The sequence below is a fragment of the Petaurus breviceps genome, unplaced genomic scaffold, assembly GCF_028583685.1.
Source record: "Petaurus breviceps papuanus isolate PSGF00001 unplaced genomic scaffold, PetGlider_PUasm1.0 208, whole genome shotgun sequence".
Lineage (NCBI taxonomy): Eukaryota > Metazoa > Chordata > Mammalia > Diprotodontia > Petauridae > Petaurus > Petaurus breviceps.
This window is the reverse complement of record NW_027185852.1, coordinates 13,674,976-13,693,495: the sequence shown is the minus strand read 5'-3', so window position 1 is coordinate 13,693,495 and position 18,520 is coordinate 13,674,976. Positions and strand designations below refer to the sequence as shown.

At 42.3% G+C, this 18,520-nt stretch overlaps 1 protein-coding gene across 1 annotated transcript in view; it reads left to right on the top strand.

The window, feature by feature from the left end:
* Positions 1-18,520, top strand: part of LOC138165280 (inaD-like protein) — a 340,313-nt gene that overhangs the window by 58,280 nt on the left and 263,513 nt on the right. The window contains exon 15 of the mRNA XM_069093439.1: positions 9,611-9,745. Coding sequence (XP_068949540.1) covers positions 9,611-9,745 — 135 coding nt within the window. The remainder of the gene's footprint in view (positions 1-9,610; positions 9,746-18,520) is intronic.

Below are 18,520 nucleotides of genomic sequence, written 5' to 3'. Positions count from 1 at the left end.
AAGGAAGGAAGGAAAGCAAAACCTTGGTGATACCATAATCAAGCCAAACAAATTCCCATATTGGTCACTGCAATATCATTGTATGTTTCATTCCGCTAATGGCTGTTACTTTTCTGTCAGGAGGTGGGTAGCATTCTTCATCTAGAATCCTGGCTGATGATTAAATTGATCAAAATCCCTAAGTTTTTCCAAAATTGTTTTTTTTACAAGGTTGATGTTTTTGTATAGATTGTCTTTCTAGTTCTTCTCATTTGCAAAATAGGAATGTTATCACTCTCTGTGACTACCTCAGAGGGCTCTTTTAAAAGGGTGAATTTGCTAGTACACATGAAAATGCTTTGAAAATTGTAAAACACAGATATGCTGAAAATTCAATGTTTTCTATCTCTAAGGTGTTTATAGAGACGTATTTAACTCTTCTCCCCATTGAGCATCTGTCATGATATAATCATCTTCCCCAGTTACGTATGTGTGAAGGTATTTGTGGTTTAGAAGATACATCCTAGTGAGGTACCCCCGACTCCCTTTTTTCCTCCTAGGCATTTTGCACGCAATTCAGGTACCTTTCTCCAGGGGTAGATAACCAAGAGAGAAGAAGGGATATGCCGCACAGTCCAGTAAGCCATTAATTTTTGACAAAGATAAAAAAAGCATAGCAATTAACTTTGTTTTTGCTTTTTGGAAGGCAGTTGGGGTTAAGTGACTTGCCCAAGGTCACATGGCTAGTTTTTGTGTTAAGTGTCCGAGGTTGCATTTGAACTAAGGTTCTCCTGACTCCAGGGCCGGTGCTCTAGTCACTGCACCACCTAGCCGCCCCTAGCAATTAACTTTGAATTACCAGTTATTAAATGCAGATGTAAAGGAGGGTGCCATTTAGAATTAAATGACTTGCAAACATATAAGTAAAATTTAGCACTTTCTTTGCATAATTTCAATTGTTCTAATCCCTACATAAATTAATCTTGTTTTTCAGGACAAAAGTAAAGATGGAAATAATTTCTAACTCACTCTGAACTTTTTTTCTTAGAATTCTAGAGAAACTACCTGGGACTTAGAAGCAACTTGTTTCTTGGCTCTTAGGTTTTGGGTCTTCAGGATAGTTTTACATCAAAATCCCTTTTAGGTGAATTTCCAATGCCTTTGCTCTAACTAGCAGGATTGACTTAAAAAAATTTTTTTTATCTTTCTAAAATAGAAAAATATCAATAAATTTAAGGGTTTCCATACATAAAGAACAACAAAAAAAGGAAATTGTGCTTGAAAACATGATTCTCCTTTATACACAGTTTGTTTTTTGAAAAGTATATACTATATTCAGCATGTTATTTTAAAAAACAGCCTGCTTTATATTTGCATTATATTATTTTAAAATGGATTTTTGTTGATCTCTTTTGTTTTTCACATCACATGTATTTTCTGATGTCTCTTTCCCTTGTTCCTCTGGAGAGCCATCTCTTAATATAAAAAAAAGAATAATATGTATTTCAGCAAAACTAACAACACAGTGAAAAAGTCTGATCTCATTATACTATACTACATTCATTGTACTCTGCTTCTGCCCCTTCTTTGGGGGCTAACCTTGTTCATTATATTTTCACAGCATTTTCCCCATTGTTTTGTTGTCCTTTCCATTCACATTATTTCAGTCTTTGTGTATACTATTTTCCTGGTTCTATTTATTTTACTTTGCTTCAGTTCATACAAGTCTTCCCATATTTCTTGGTATTTCTCACATTAATTGTTTCTTGTTACATAATAACATTCCATCACATTGATGAACAACTTCTTAACTTGTGATTCCCTAGCTGCTGAAGCCATCTACTTGGCTTCAAGTTCTTTGCTACCACAAAAAATACTGGTTTACTGTAAATAATGAATCGGAGGGTTTTCTTTTTACTGTAGCAGGACTGCTTTTTAACCCCTGTCTTAAGATTTCTGCAAGAAAAGACTCTAGAGTTTTCAGTAGTGACTTTTTCAAAGCAAGTAGATAGGAAAAAAAAACTGTGAAATATGGTATGTTTGCACCATATCTACTGTGATTGTCTTCTTACAGTCAGCAGAGGTGACATATACAGTTAGTTTTAAGCTGTGGGATAGGAGGTCTTAATGATTCCCATATGTTAGTATCACTAGTATTTCTTTATTAACCTATCTAGAATTCTAGTGTTTCAGAACCTGACCTCTTAATGGAGTAAAAGGAGTTAGGGGTATTAGTGTTACACACACACACACACACACACACACTTAAGTAGCACCAGCAAGAAATAGTGGTTTCCTCTGTTAATTTTGGTTAATTTTCTTTTAAAAAATTTTTTAAAAATATTTTTTGTTACATTTTCAGTTCCAAACCATCTCCCTCCCTCCCCACAATTCCTTTTTACTCTAGATAGATACCATGTGAGAAAAGAGATGAAAGTGTGGCTTTTGAGGATTTTGTTGTCATGATCCAAAAATTTGTTAGCAAGGGACAGAGGAATGGCAGGATAGGGACCTTGGAGCTTACCTGGATGGATACCTCTGAAGCAGGAAAAGAGAAAAGACAAAGAAAGGCATTTGGGGAAGAAGAGCCTGGGGGAATTGATGTGAATGAAGAGTAGCCGCTTTGAGAATGGCTGTTGGTTCACCGAGCAGAGCACCTCATTTTAGAGGACTCTGGTTTTAGATTCCATGGAGGACAAAAGCATCTGTGTTGGGATGTCAGTGATCTGTCGGGTACACCTGGTACCTGCTAGAAGGAACCCTTCTCCTTTAGAGCCCTGGAGGTTAATGGTGACTGGTTAGTTGGTGGTTTCTCCAGGACTGAATGATTCAGGTTGAGTTAAATGGGGCTTTGTGAAATGTGCATGTGAAGGTAGGAGGGTGTGATGGTTTGATCAAAGCTCCAAAACACCAGGGTTCTATGTCATAAATCCCAAGTCATCTTTGACTTCTCTCTTGCACTCACTCCACATGGTGGAGTGTTGCCATATCTTGCTCTTATCTTTATGACCTCTTTCATATACATTCCCAGCTGGTCCTGGTACAGGGCCATCACCTCATCACCTCACACCTGGACTGTTGTAATGGCCTTCTGTTTAGTCTGCCTGCCTCAAGTCTCCCCCCACTTCAGTCTGGCCTTTGCTTTGCAGCCAAACCCAGGTCTGACTGTATCATGCCCCTATTTAGCAAACTCCAGTGGCTCCCTATCTTCTCCAGAATCAAATGGAGAATATTTTGCTTGGCTTTTAAACCCATCATGTCTTGGCCCCTTCCTTTTTTCCCTATTTCATTAACTTATCCCTCTCCACACTCTTGGTGATCCAGCCACATTGGCTTTCTTGCTATTTCTTACACATAAAACTGACTTTGATGTAGCACATTTTAAAGCATTTGGCAAGAACATTTTTTCCTATTAAATATCACTGACCAAGATAGGGAGAAAATAATGGCCAGTGAGGGTCACATAAAATAGCAGTTTATGTTTAGGGAGAAATAGGAAAGATTCAGATTCTGTACATTAAATAGTACCTTTTAAAGTAGAAGTAAGGAGCATGAAACATTCAAACAATTCAGTAATGCCCCAAAGGATAAGTTTCATATGATGGCCAATTAAGGGATTGAGAGACATTCAGGGGTAGGAGAAGGGGAGAGGGATCCTGATTCAAGGATAAGGAAGCAAGCAAGGAAGACTGAAGGGGAGGGAGAGGCCAGCATTCCTCCATTCTGCAGTGACACATTGTTCATATACTTCTCCAACCTTCCCTCCCATCCAATTATCTGCCCAGATTGCTTTCTACCCTCTGGTAGCTTCAAATCTCTACTGGCCAAGCTCTTGCCTAAGACCCCATGGTGGCATCCAGGGGCATGAGAGCCCATGATGCAGTTGCTAGAATTATCATTCAGTCACCTGGGTTTGGGTCCTGACTTTGCCACTTTTTAACAATGTGACCTTGGTGAGTCACTGAACTTCCCTAGGCCTCAGTTTCCTCATCTATAAAATCAAGGAGTTAGACTACATGGCCTCTGAGGTCCCTTCCAAATCTCAATCTATGACTTCATGACTTTCTGGGTCAAAGTTGGTCCCAACCCTGGTACCCTCTCCAGCTTCCTGAGCAGTCGAACTTAGCTGCTGAACATATATATATATCTCAAACCTTGCATCCTTATCCATTCTGACCTGAGGCTTCCAGAGGGTGGCTGCTCCCTTTTTCCTCCCTCCACCCTTGGTCATCAGCTGGAGAGTCTTTGAGAATGTGATCTCAAGAGTTATAACTGAGCTGATGATCTCCTGATGAATGGCAAGAGCACCTGGGAGCTGTCCCAGGTAGAGAGGCAACTGAATTGGTTGATCTTGAGGATATTGAGAGTAAGCAAAGGGCAGACAGATGGCCCAACTCTGACCTTACTTGTGTGACCTTGAGCAAATCACTTTGCTTTTTTGTCTGTTTCAGTTTCTTGATCTGTAAGATGGGAAAAAAATAATCATACCGACCTCATTGGGTTGTGGTGAGCATCACATGAGGCAATTTTTGTGAAGCCCTTAGCACAGTGCCCGGTGCATAGTAGGTACTTAATTCTGTGTTCCTTCCTTCCAAGAGCACTTAATGTTAGAACATTTGATATGGGCCACCCTGAGGTCTTTGTTTCAAGTAGGCTAATGGACCGTTCACGTTTTTAGCCTTTCCCTTAACCACAATTTGGTATGTTGGTGTCAGGATCTCTTTCATAGGAATTTGTCATGACACAGTCACAGCTGAGCTTTTATAGCTCTTTCAGCCATGTCAAATACTTCACACATTTTCTCTTTTGATTTTTTATGGTAACCCCTGGGCTTTAAGCCCATTCTACAGATGAAAAAACTCAAGGCTTAGAGAGAATTTGCCCAGGGTTACATGGTTGGTCAGCATCTGAGGTAGAAATGGGACCCAGCTCTTTCTCATCCACGTGTTTGAATCTCCTGTACTTTGTTATACTTCTATCTTTGCCCCTTGGCTTCCCTCCAGGTCCTCGCATCTTTGGGAAAAGACTGGGAGATGCCCCCATTCCTCCCTTTGCCCTTTTCCCTGAAGTTGAAGAGTCTTAGAGTGGGGAGGCACCTTAGGGACCATGTAGTGCAGCCTCAGCCAGACCCAGAATAACTTGCCAGGCTCTGACAACAGCAACAGCAGTGAGACCTAGTATTTCTCTAGGACTTTGTCAGTTTGCAAAGTGCTTTCAAGGAAGATAATATTTGTAAAGCACTTACCACCGTGCCTGCCACGTAGGAACCGCAATATAAATTAGTATTGTTATTTTCATCGTTATTACAAATAGTATCTCATTTGATCCTCACAACAACCCTGCGATATAGAGACTATTATAACCCCCATTTTAAAGATGAGGAAACTGAGAAAGAGAGAGGTTAAGTGACTTGCCCAGGGTCACACAGCAGGGCATAATCTGAGGCATGATTTGAATTTGGGTCTTCCTGATTTTAAGACCAAAGCATTCGCCACTAATCCATGCTGTTCTGCTTGAAGGTCTATAGTGTGAGGTGGAACCCACTGCCTCCTGGGGCATCTCTGGTAGCCCCAACTCTTAAGAAGGTTTTCCTTCCATCAAGACAAATTGATCTCTTGTCAGCTTCTACTCGTCCCTCTAGGTCTATTCCCTGGTGCTAGGCAGAGCCAATATCCCTCTTCTGAAAGATTGCCCATTAAGTACTTGAAGACAGCTGGGTCTAGAGTCTGGGAGACTTGAGTTCAGATCCCACTCGAATCTAGTTCAAATCATGTACTAGTTGTGTTCACTGCCTGCCTCAGTTTCCTCATCTGTAAAATGGGGATAATAATAACATCACCTCCCCAGGTTGTTGTGAGGATCAAATGAGATAATATTTATAAAAAGTATTTAGCACAATACCTAGCACATAGTAAGTGTTATATTGATGATTACTCCTTTTTCTTCTCTTCCTTCCCCTTCACTAATCATACCCAATTTCTTTTACATTATCCTTATATGACATAGATCTGAGACCCTTCACTATCCTGGTTGCTGTCTCTAGATACTGTCCTGCTTATCAGCATCCTTTGTAAAGTGGGGTGCTCAGAGCTGAACCCAGTGTTCCAATTGGACTGGATACAGCAGCGTTGCCTTCTTCTTGTTCCTGGAAGCCAGGTTGCATTGGCTTTTTGTGGTTATCTTGTCATACTAACTTGCTCAAGGTTACACGGCCAGTTATTTCTGGGTGTGGTGCTGAGTATCTGAGCCCGGATTTGATCCAGGTCATCCCGACACTGGAGCCGGTGCTCTTACTCGCTGAGCCACCTGGCCTCCCCTAAGCAATTGGGGTTAAGTAACTTGCTCAAGGTTACACGGCCAGGTGTTTCTGGGTGGGTGCTAAGTGTCTGAGCCCAGGATTCGATCTCCAGGTCTTCTCAACACTGGAGCCGGTGCTCTTACTCGCTGTGCTACCTGGCCGTCCCTCTCATCATACTTCTAACTCAGTCTTCTGATTTACTAAAGTCCCCAATTTTTTTAGAGAAACTTTTCTCTAACCATACTTTCCTTTGCTCATCTCACATGTATGACTCAGATATTTTTGACCCTATATGTAACCCTTTCCATTTATCCCTAGTGAATTTCATCTTTGATTCCACTCTCTACCTTTGTCTGTCAAGATGTTTTGGGATCCTGACTGTGTTGGCCAATCTTAGCTCTCCCTCCCAATGTGATGCCATTTGCCATGGTGCCATAAACATACCCCACCTCTTCCTTTATCCAAGTCATTCAGAGAAAGTGAGATGTGTTGGTGTCCTTTGCAGCGAGAGTTGTTTAAGCCTTCGAAAGTGGAGAATACCATTCTTTGAAGGCCTCATGCATTTGTCTATTTATAGCATCCAGTCCTTGCAAGTTAGCATTCTGACCTCTTCATATGTAGGTGTCCTAAATGAAATAGGGGTGAGACACACACACCACAGACATATATACATATGTATATATACACATAATTATATAAATAACATCATGAACATATAATACATAAAATCATCAATATGTAACATTGTGTGTAGGGGTGTGTGTGTGTGTGTGTGTGTGTGTGTGTGTGTGTGCAGTAAACCTTAAAATACTTAACAGGAAATTATAAGCATTTTGAGAGCAGGTACTTTCTCACTTTTGTATTTGTTTCATCAGTACCCAGCATAGTGTCTGGATGCAGAGTAGGTACTTAGTAAATTTTTATTAAGTTGACTATTAATTATTAGTATGATAGATAATAGAAAGAGATTTATTAAATGGCTGATGTGTAGAGATGCTAAAAGAATATGAAGGCAGATGACCATATTTACTAGACTCTCTGAAGCTATGTCCCATGATGCCCCAGAAAGATGGATGTACTTGGATTTCTGTTGGAATCTTACATTACCTAGTTCTGTTGATAATGAATAGATTTCAGCATTATCCTATGCCACCTCCATGCCCAGTGTCGCTGGATACAAAGTCCTGTGCTTTTGCATGATTCCAGTTCAAAGGGGGAGGCAATATTTCCAGCCATCCATGGAATTGTCTAGAAAAGACTCCATGCTTGTCTTGTCCTTGGAGAGGCCATACAAATGATCATTGATTTAAAACTGGAATACCGTGGTCATATGAGAAATGAGGAATGGGATGATTTCAGAGAAACAGGAAGATTTATATGACTTGATATAGAGAGAAGTGAGCAGAACCAGAACATTCTTACAATAACAAAAATACAAGAAAGACAAAAAATGGTGAAAGCCTTAAGAACTCTGACTGATGCTGTTACCAGCTGCGTTTCTAGCCTGGTGATGAGTGCCTGGCTCATACTAACGGCTTCATAAATGTTTATTGATTGGTTGATCAATGAAACTTGCTACTCTCCTCCTGATGGAGAGCTGATGGAGACATGAATATTTTTGGATGTGGCCACTAACCCAGGAATTAGGTTTGGTCAACTATGCATATTTGTTAGAAGGGATGGATTTTTCCTTTCCTTTCTCCCCTTGTAGTTGTTGGAAGGTGAGAGGGTGAGAAGAGTCAAGTTGAAAAAAACATTAACAAAAGATGGGGAAACCAAGGCCTGAAGACTTTCAGTGACTTGTCCAACATCAATCAGGGAGCCAATAATGTGGGGAGGGTTTGTACCCAGGCTCTTTGACACTAATCCTCTGAGCTTGGGAAGAGTATACACATTGGGGGGATAGATTGTAAGAACAAAAGATATCAGTCAAACCTCCATATCCAAAGTCAAGAAAAGAAAGAAAAGAGTGCCTGGCCCAAATCACAGAGTCATAGGATGTAGAGCAAGAGGTGACCTTAGAGGTATGGCCTTTTCAGTGAACAGACTTGCTCAAGGTCACAAGGATCATTATAATTGCATGATGGCTGATCTGACACCATATCATTCAGCCTCCAGGGGAGGGGAGTGCTGCTTAGGGAAGTTCATGGTCTGGTCTCTCTCTGATGCTCTGTCACCCTCTCTCCCCCAGGAGAAGTATATTAAGAAAGCTCTTGGTGGTGGAATGTTGAGCAGTGTCCATATTGGAGGAGCCGGTGGTGGGTGCACGGATAGGAGATTCAGGTCAGGGGAGATGCCGGATGCAGTGTTTGGCCTTGCCCGGGGACTGGGGCTTAGGGTTGTCTCTGAAACAGAAATTGCCAAGAGTAGCAGGTTTCTTTCTCTTTGTGCTGCAGTGCCTGTCTTGTATAAAGACAGACGATGCTATGCTAGTGTCATTTCTTGTGCCGGACCCCCTACCGTCAGCAAGATTCCCCCCCCCCCCCAGCCTGTGGGTCCAGGTGATGGATTGGTCTGTGCTTCTCTGACACCATCTCCCCCATGGTCTTGTGGTCCATCAGTGAACAAAGTGAGCCGGCTGGCAGGCGTTAGCGGGTAAACTGCCATTCCTGATGCATTTCTCTGAGTGTTCTAGCCTATTTCGGTTTGATGTACTGCGGTATTGGAGGGCCCTTAGGCGGGTTGACATCCTCAATATTTATGGAGTGAGTAGCTGGAGGTTGGATTTCTCTGAACTGGATGCGGAGGAAAGAAGGCCAAAATTTATATAAGAAAAGTGGAAGACCAGAAAAGGGAATGAAATTTGGAAACCCTAGGGGAGTGGTGGTGGCAAAAACCAAGTCAGCAGGCATTTATCAAGCACCTCCTGTGTGCCAGACTCTGCTCAGTGTTGAGAATATGAAGAAAGGTAAAGCTCCAATCCCTACCCTCAAGGGGCTCCCATCCCAATGGGGGAGATAACATTCAAACAGCTATGTACATACAAATATAGCCAGGATGAACTGGGGAAAATCTCAGAGGGGAGGCATTAGCATTAAAGGGGAAGATCTGGGTTCATATCCTAAGTCAGACACAACTGTGGGCAAGTCATTCTTTGGGTTTCAGAATTTTCGGATGGATCCTCGAGCTCCCCAAAGTCCCCTGCATCTGATGCTCTATGGAGAGTGGCTATGTGTGTCTGTGGGTGGTGTGCATTTTGATGAATAGATTCTTTTTTCTAGTTAGTCCTTTCACCTTTGGCCATTGGCCATCGGGAGGCCAACCTCTTATATTTGGGCAGATGTTTGTTTCATGGGGTGAACACTAAGTGTTTTTCTGATTGGTTTCCCACAGCTGCTGCCGATACACACTCTGAGGCTAGGAGTGGAGCTGGACTCCTTTAATGGGCACCATTACATTTCTTCCATCATGCCTGATGGGCCAGTGGCCCCACTCAACCTGCTGAAATTGGAGGACGAACTGCTGGAGGTGAGCTCAGGAGGAGAAAAAGCATCTCAGAGCCATGGATTGGACTGGCCTCTGGAGTCCCATAATTCTCAGATTCTGTAACAGCTCTTTGAATTGCACATCAACCCTGTCTCCCCTGCACCATCAGCTTGTTTTTTTCTTGGAATTGAGTATGAAACCTTGCAAATAAAATGTGACCCATTTATTGAGCCACTAAAGGGAGCTGCCATCTTGGTGATGTGGGTACAGCCCATATTGTCTGGTACAAGAGTCTTGTCTACATTCTGCAACAAATCCTTTATGGAGACTCTACCCAGCATTCTAGAGGCCTACCTCTAGGTCTTTTACTTATGTCTTAATGTTTTGAAAATATTTTATTTTTGCATGTGGTTTCTTACATCAAAATCACCTCTCTCCTTCTCTCCCTCTCCCTTTTGTGTCTCTCCCCTTTTCCATATTCCTTTTTCTATCTCTCCCTCCCTACACCTTCTCTGTCACTCTCCTTTTCCTTTTGTCCCTACATACACACACAGACAAAATAGACACAAATGGAGACCACTTGGTCTTCCCATCTGACTCACAGCTGAATCCCCCTATGTCTGTCTCCTTTCACTTAGAATGTGAACTCCTTGAGAGATCCAACTGTCTTGGTATCCTTCCATATGGAAATGATAGCTTTAACTACAGATAGAGTTAATCATAAGCATGTAGTTAGGTAGGACATCGATGAGACTGATGTAATACTTGTAAGTCTTTTAATGGCCTACTACTTATATTAATTGTCGTTTTCATTCTGAGTTTAAGAGTCAGGCAAATTTGCAAATACATAGCAGAACAGAAAAGCCAGATTATTCATGAAAGGTTAGGACTCTGCATGCTCAGACTGTAGCTTTCAAAGCTGTCCCCCTTGTCTGGCCTCCCTTCTCTTCCTTTCTCTTCATTTTTAAAAATGATTGCTCAGTGATGCACCTTTCTTTTCTTTTTCTTTCTTTTGCTACTCTACTTCTTATCTCTGACTCTACTCTTCCTCCCCACATTGGAAAAAAAAATGGCACCTTTCTATCTTTGACCTCTTTGGGGCATATGTCCAGGAGTGGTATCTCTAGGTGAGATGGTTCAGTTGACAGTGACAGTTTAGTTAATGTCTTGGCATAATTACAAGTTGCTTTCCAGGATGCTTGGGCCACTCTCTTCCCAAATCCTTTACAGTCTGGCTTTCACCCTCATCAGTCAACTGAAACCTCTTTCTCCAAAGTTACCCATGGTTTCTTAATCACCAAACTCAGTGACCTTTCCTCAGTCCTCATCCTTCTTAACCTCTCTGCTGTCTGATAATGCTGATCACCTTCCTCTCCTGGATATTCTCTTCTCTGGAAAGTTCCTTATTTTACAGCTGAGGTCCAGGGGTGCTCAGTGACTTATTCAATAGCGTGCCTCAGTAAACATCTGAAGCAGGATTTGAACCAGCTCCTTGGCCTCCAGAACCCATGTTCTTGACATTTAATCACACTACAGTAGTGTTTCATTGCCTTCTGCCTCAGTTTGCCCCTTTGAATTAAGGTCTTCTATGACTCATATCTATGTATTCTATGTTCTGTCTCCATAATTATTCTTGAATCTCCTAACCACTAATGCATCTCCAGAGAACCACCAATGGGGCCATTAGGAAATCCCCCACATTGGCGGCCTTTTTGTTAAGGAGTTGTTGGGATCATAGGCTCCTCGATCTTGTGCTGGAATATCTCAGTGAATATCTAGTCCAATCCCTCCAGTTTTGCAGATGAGGAAACTGAGGTGCAGGGAGGTTAATTGGCATGCCCCAGTTATCAGAGGGAGGATTTGAACCCAGGTCTTCTGACTCCTGTATTCTTTGTGTTGATTTTCCTTTGACCAGGGGAGACCAACTTGAGTGGTAACTGATACTTTAAAAAACTCAGCAAAAAACCTCCCTTCCTTCCACCCACTTTTGATTTTTCCTGTCCTTGGGGAACAAGGAAAGCAAGGACAGTTGGAGCTCAGAGCTCTCCTCTTGCTTTATATTTTCCTGAAGATGTTAACAAGTAGGAAAGTGGGATTCTGTGGTTCCCCTCCCCGATGCTTGCTTCCAGAGGTGCCAGTGATCGCTAAGTGTGAGCCTGCTAAAGGAGAAGGCGAGCAGGGTTGGCCAGTGCCCCACGTCATTGTCACTCCATCTTCAAAACAACTTATCAAGAGCTTGGGTCTGGTGTTGTAAAGAGTGAGCTGCCCTGATGGTGGCCTTGGCCCTGGAGGGGCTAATAAGCCAAGACCTCCTGAATAATCAGCCCCTGGGTAAGTGAGATTCCATGGGGCCTGGGACAACATTATAATCTCGAATGGAAGCCGTAGTGGGATATTAAACATTTTATAATAAAAATTGACTGCTTGAGAACAACTTAATAGGCAGCTTGTGTTAGAAAAATGTAATTATGTAGATTGTAAGTCTTTTAGCCCTTTTATTTAATACCAAAAGTGTATCCAAAAGTTGCTGAACTGAAAAAAAAATTTTATTTGCTCCTAAGAGCCCAGAACCTGAAGTGAGGGTATGCTTTGAGTTTTAAACACTGAGCCAAGCTGCAGACCCAGGAAGCTGTTTGCAGCAGTTATATAAATCCCCTAGGAAAGAAATTTATAGTGAGGATTGTGACTGCCCCCTTAACTCCAGCAAGTAAGGAAGACTCCCAGGCAATGCTGTAATAATTGGAGGCAAGTTAAATGAATAAGTAATGAGATAAATAAATATTTAAATGTACACTAAGAGAAAAACTGAAAATGCGATGTTATAATTTGTTACAGCAAAATGCTGCACATGGCATACTGCAATTCAGCAAATAATTACTCCTGGGTGCTTAGCATGGGAATGTACTTGGTGAACAGTGACCCAGTCCTTGGCCTCAAGGGGCTTAGAATCGAATTCAGGACAAAGCAGCGGGCGTAATGCTTTTCCATTGTCAGACCATTTCTCAGGGATTGTATTCCTTAGGAAGGATGATGAGAGTTTGAAAAGAAGGGCCACCATGATGCTTGTCTTTGGGAGGGAAGGGCCTCGAGTCTGTGTCCTCTGAGAATTGGCTGAAGGACTTGGGGATCTTTAGACTGGGAAAGGGAAGGCTCTGGGTGAGAACAAGACAGCTTTCTTCTGCACCTTTGGATGGTTAGGAGAAAGAGGTGTCGGCTTGGTTTTGTTTGGCCCCAGAGAATGGAGAGCCATTGTCAAAGAGGTGTGGAGAAGCAAAGAGGCTTGATGTCAGGAAAACCTTCCTGAATAGTAGCTAGAAAGGAAGCATGGCGGGCTGGGTCCAAGACTTGGGTTCAAGTCTGCTTTTGGCACATCCTGGCTGTGTGACCCTGGACAAGTCACTTAAATCCTCAATGCTGTCAGACCAGTCTCTTGGACTATAAATTGCTGAGCAAGTGCTGACCAGCACTGACAGAATGGGTTTCTTTATCCAGGAATTAGTCAATTAGCATTCAAGGGCCAGGCAATGAGCTAATATGGGAGATACAAAGAAAGGCAAAGGCCAGTCCCTGCTCTTGAAGAGCTCACAGTCTGATGGGGGAGATAAGCAAATAAATAAGTACAATCGAGATATGTGCCAATGAATAAGCAGTAATTGAGAGGGAAAGCCCTAGCGTTAAGGAAAAGGCCTCCTCTAGAAGGAGGAATCGTAGTGGGGAGCCAGGAGGCAGAGATGAAAAGCGAGAGCATTCCAGGCATGAAGAGAGTAGAAAAGATGCTTAGAGCTGGGGCAGCTAGGTGGCACAGGGAATAGAACACTGGCCCTGGAGTCAGGAGGAGCTGAGTTCAAATCCAGCCTCAGACATTTGATACACTTACTAGCTCTGTGACCGTGGGCAAGTCACTTAACCCCCATTGCCTTGCCTTCCCCCCTCCAAAAAAAAATGCTTGGAGCCTTGCAGCCAGTGAATAAACATTTGTCAACACTCTCTATGTGCCCGGCACATTGCTGAACCCTAGAGATACAAAGAAAGGTTTAAAAAACCCTACCTTCCCTACCCCAAGGAATTCACCTCCTAACTGGGGAGAAAACATGCAGACAACTATGTACAAACAAGAATGATCCAGGGAAAGGTAGAGAAAATCCACAGGGCTACCGTTCAAGGGAAATCCCCTGCCTCTGGGCTCCTGTGTAGCCCCTCGCCCTCTTCCTGCCGGGAGCCCCTGGAAGTGGATGGGGCTGCCCTTGGTGGTGGTGGGGGGGCTCCTCCACAGGGCAGCTCTGCAGGAGAGGCGTCTACTTGCTGGGAATCTCACATTGGGGATTCCTATTAGGGGATCAGTTGGACTTATAGCAATAACAGGCAATGCTTACCTGGTGCTTTTGGGTTTGTGAAGTGCTTTATGTATGTTCTCTTGTTTGATCCTCAAAATAGCCCTGTGAGGTAGGTGCTGTCATGTTTTATAGATGAGGGAACTGAGTCTGAGAGAAGCTAAGTGTTTCATCGAGGGGCACACAGCATCAGAGGGAGGACTTGAATTCGGGTCTTCCTGTCTCTAGTTCTGATGCTCTGTCCTCTGGGCCAGATCTGACTTTTTAAGCATCAGAGACATCTTCTGCTCCCAGATCTCTATTTCTGCTCCTCCTTGCATTTGTCGGGAGTGCCAAGACATGGTCTAGTTCTCCTGCCAGGGTTAGATTTCTGAAGTGTGTGAGTCTGTGTGTGTAACAGAAGTTGATACCTTTGTAAATAATTAAGGACTGGGGGAAGTGTGTCTGGCTTGGGGGCTAAGTTCCCAAGCAATGATAGGCCCTTGAGAGAGCCTTCTAGAGACTATTGATCCATTCCTAGGCCTGCTAAAGGCATTAGAGCTGATCTCCTGTTTGCTACATAAATCCTTGGTCTCCTAGGAAAGCTTCCGTACAAGGCACTTAACCACGAACACGGTCAGTTGTAGACATTAGCATGGCAATGAAATTATGCAGCTGGTCAGAAGAAAACTTCCCTGACAGTCAGTGGGAACATTTGAATGGAGTGGAGGTGGAAGACAGCAAATATTCTCATTGGGAACTGGGGCTTATTTTGGCATTCGAGGCCCGAAAACATTTTCCTTTGCGTGGGCTGTCTCCTGACGGTCTGGGGTCATTGAAAAACCTGACTGACCTTCTTTATAGGGGTCGTCCTCAGCAGACCTGTTCCTTTTCTGTGGGCTCCTGCAAAGTTGACACCTGTAATCCTAGATCCAGGCTTCTTTGGGAGGGCACTGGATGAATTTTTTTAATTTTACAAATGTTATCTTGCCTGATTCTCACAAAAGCCTGTGCAGAAGATGCTATTGTTCCCATCGTAAGGCTGAGGAAACAACAGTGAGAATTGAAGAGACTTACCCTGGGGTTGCACAGCTAATCATTACCTGAGGTGGGATTTGAACCCCCAAGTTCTTCTGTTCAAGACCTTCTGGTTTTAGGCTAAGTGCTCTGTGCCACCAGCTGCCTCAGGCTCTTAACCTGGGCTCTGCGAACTTTAAAAAATAGACATTTTAATCACTATTTTGATACAATTGATTTCTCTGTAGTCCTGTGTGCTTATTTGGTAGATTTAAACACATGATTCTAAGAGGGAGCCCACAGACTTCAGCCAACTGCTGGAGGGATCCATAATGTAAAGAACCTTGAACTCCCCGGTTCTGGAGGGTTCTAGATGTTCTGAAAGCCTCTTGCAGCTCTGAGATTTGGGGTTTTACTCTTGTTTCAGAAACGTTGTTTAACAAGGTATATGACACTTGGTCCTTGTTGTCCCTCCCACCTCTGCTTCCTGGCACCCTCTTCATTCTGTGTTGTCCTGCTACTCGATTCTCTTGGATCTTCACTGATATTTCTTTCTTCTATTTAACTTTTAACTTGGCTTTTCAATGAGTTGGCATACTGAGAAGCTTCTTGGTGTGGTCAATAGATTCTGGACTTCAAATCAGGAAGAGCTGAATTCAAATCCTTTTTCAGATACTAGCTGTACATCCCTGGGCAAGTCACTTTAACCTTCTTTCCCTCAGTTTCCCCTTATGTAAAATGAAGATAATGATAGCTCCTACCTCCTAGGGTGGTCATGAATATATAAAGTGCTTTGTAAATCTTTGAGCACTATTTAAATATTAGCTATTATTATCTATGAATATTGTTGGCAAAATTGGCCGATGGGCTAAGCCAGGTTGAGAGTAACTGAAGGGCTACAAACCTGACCCGGGTATCTCCTCCAAGAATGTGAAGATGTCCCCTGGTGGAGTGGCAGATGAGACCAGTTGGTCCCAATGGCTACAAAGCGACTGAAGCAGGAGTCGTGGAGGTCTCAGAGTCTGGTCAGATAGTGAGGACACCAAGGTCATCACTGCATGTCAAGACATCGCCGGTCACCTTGACTTTTGTTCCGCCACTGGACTTTGATGACTCAGGCAGAGAGAGTGAGGCCGACAACTTTGTGCAGCTTTGCATCGCTGAAATCCGATTCATGCCGGAGTAAAGACATCACCCTGTGATGCCATCGATCCTCTTTGATGCCCAAGGGCAAAACAACATGAAAAGCCAACAGTAGCTGTTATTATTTGTTGGAATTAGTGCCTGCCATCTGCTTTTTTTCACTCTTCATCAGTTGATACAAATCTTTCCATGTTTTCTCTGAGCCTATCATACTAATATAATATAATGTAATATGATCATTAATATGATATATGATATAATATGATGATATATAATATAATATGATGATGTAGTATAATATACATAATTATATCTCATTGCATTCATGTCCCATCATATTTTCAGACATGCATTCCCCATTTGATGAATATTTTCTGTTTTTTTTTTGTTCCTCCAATGAGTCTTTTGATATTCATAGAGGTCTTTAGAAAGCACCTTTCTCTGTTATGAGGTGTCTCAAATGCTATAGGGCAATTTTAATGTACAAAAACTTTTGTAGCTTAAAATCACCTTCAGACTTTTGGGACACTCTTTACATGTGGAGCATTCCTCTAAAATGATGCAAATGAAATCATTACCCTCAGATCTAAAGATAAATTAGAAGCTTTATCAGTAGGTTCTCTTTTTCTTGCTAAAATCTCAATGCTTTCAAGAAACTATTCCTTTGAAAAGCAGCCTCTTATAAACTTCCATAAACCTTATGTCTTTCTCCTGTGATCAAATTATAGACTAAAAATTAAGAAAAGATGGCCTTTTTTGTTTTCTTAAGGAGTGAGTTAGAGTTGCCATAAATTCATTTGAAGAGGCTGATAGAGCAGGAAGACCATCTGGGGCTGTAGAATGCATTAGCGGATGCCTTGGGGTCTTGCCTTATCATTCAATAGCTAAAACTTAATGGATAAAAAGATTTTGCTTAGCAGGACTTTTTCCTTCTGAATTGCTAATTGTTCTCATGTACATCTCTCATATAAATGAATTTTAGAATCCTTCCCAATGCACATTTCCCATGTCTCTTAAACTTTCAATACAATGTATCCAAAACTCTTTAATGGACTGATGTACTTATTTCTGGCTTCTTCCTATTATGACAAATCCAAAAGGGTTTGTGTTTGTTTTTGTTTTTGTATTGAGTGTTTGATAGTCCCTGAAGCCTGAGAGAGAGGGCTTGGCTACCTTGGTCCATTCTATTTTGACTTTGATTTTTAAAATAAGCCTTTTGCTTTGTATGACAGTTGTTTCTTTGAGTGAGGGGAGATGTCTCCCCATTTCCAAATAGAAACCTCCTTTTGATAGAAAAACAATCAAACAAAAGCATCTGACAATGTATGCAGCATTCTGCCCTGGTATACCTCCACCTCTCTGTTCTTGATCAGTTTTGAACTTCATTCCCAGTGCATCTGAGGGCCAACTTTTGAAAGCTGTTGTATCAGAAAAGCCAGAAACAGAAAGGAATTGAAGACCATGTGTTATCTTCCCCACTCATGTAGCCCCCGAGCACTTGTGCAGAAAACAATCCCTCTGGATATTTTAAAGGCATGGCAGACTTGGAAATGTTACCTTTATTCTTTATTAATTTCTGAAAACCTTCTTTGGGGGCCATTCTTTGGAAGTGTGAGCACTTTAAAAAACTAGCATTTTAATGACTAGCATATGTCTGTCTATGTATCTATCTGTATTTTTAAGGTTTGCAAAGCACTTTACACATATTGTCTTATTTTATCCTTGCAACAAGCCTGGAAAGCTGGCACTCTTATTGTCTCCATTTTAAGCATTTATTTTTATTTTTTAATATTTTTTTAGAGGAGGGAAGGCATGGTAATTGGGGTTAAGTGACGTGCCCAAAGCCACATGGCTAGTAAGTGTTAAGTATCTGAGGCCAGATTTGAACTCAGCTCTTCCTGAGTCCAAGGCCAGTGCTCTATTCACTGTGCCACCTAGCTGCCTCATGTTGTCTCCATTTTAGAAGTGAGCAAACTGAGGCAGACAGAACTTAAACGACTTGCCCAGGGTCATGCAGCTAGTAGGGCCTAAGGTCAGATTTGACTCAAGTGTTTGACTTCAGGTCCGGTGCATTTGTTCTCTCTCTCTTCATGTGTTTGTATGTATTCTCTCTCTCTCTCTCTCTCTCTCTCTCTCTCTCTCTCTCACTCACACCTAATTGAAAATGTCTCCTAATGTTAGTAACTCCAGTCCTTATGAAATTAAAACAAGGTTCATTGGTACCTGTAATTAGCAACGTTTCTTCTGTGTGATGGGCAGAGAATCATGTGACAGACTTGGCATCACCAGACGTGGAATCCCATTTTGGTTCCAACACTGGGTACCTTTAGGACTGGGCTCTTGATGT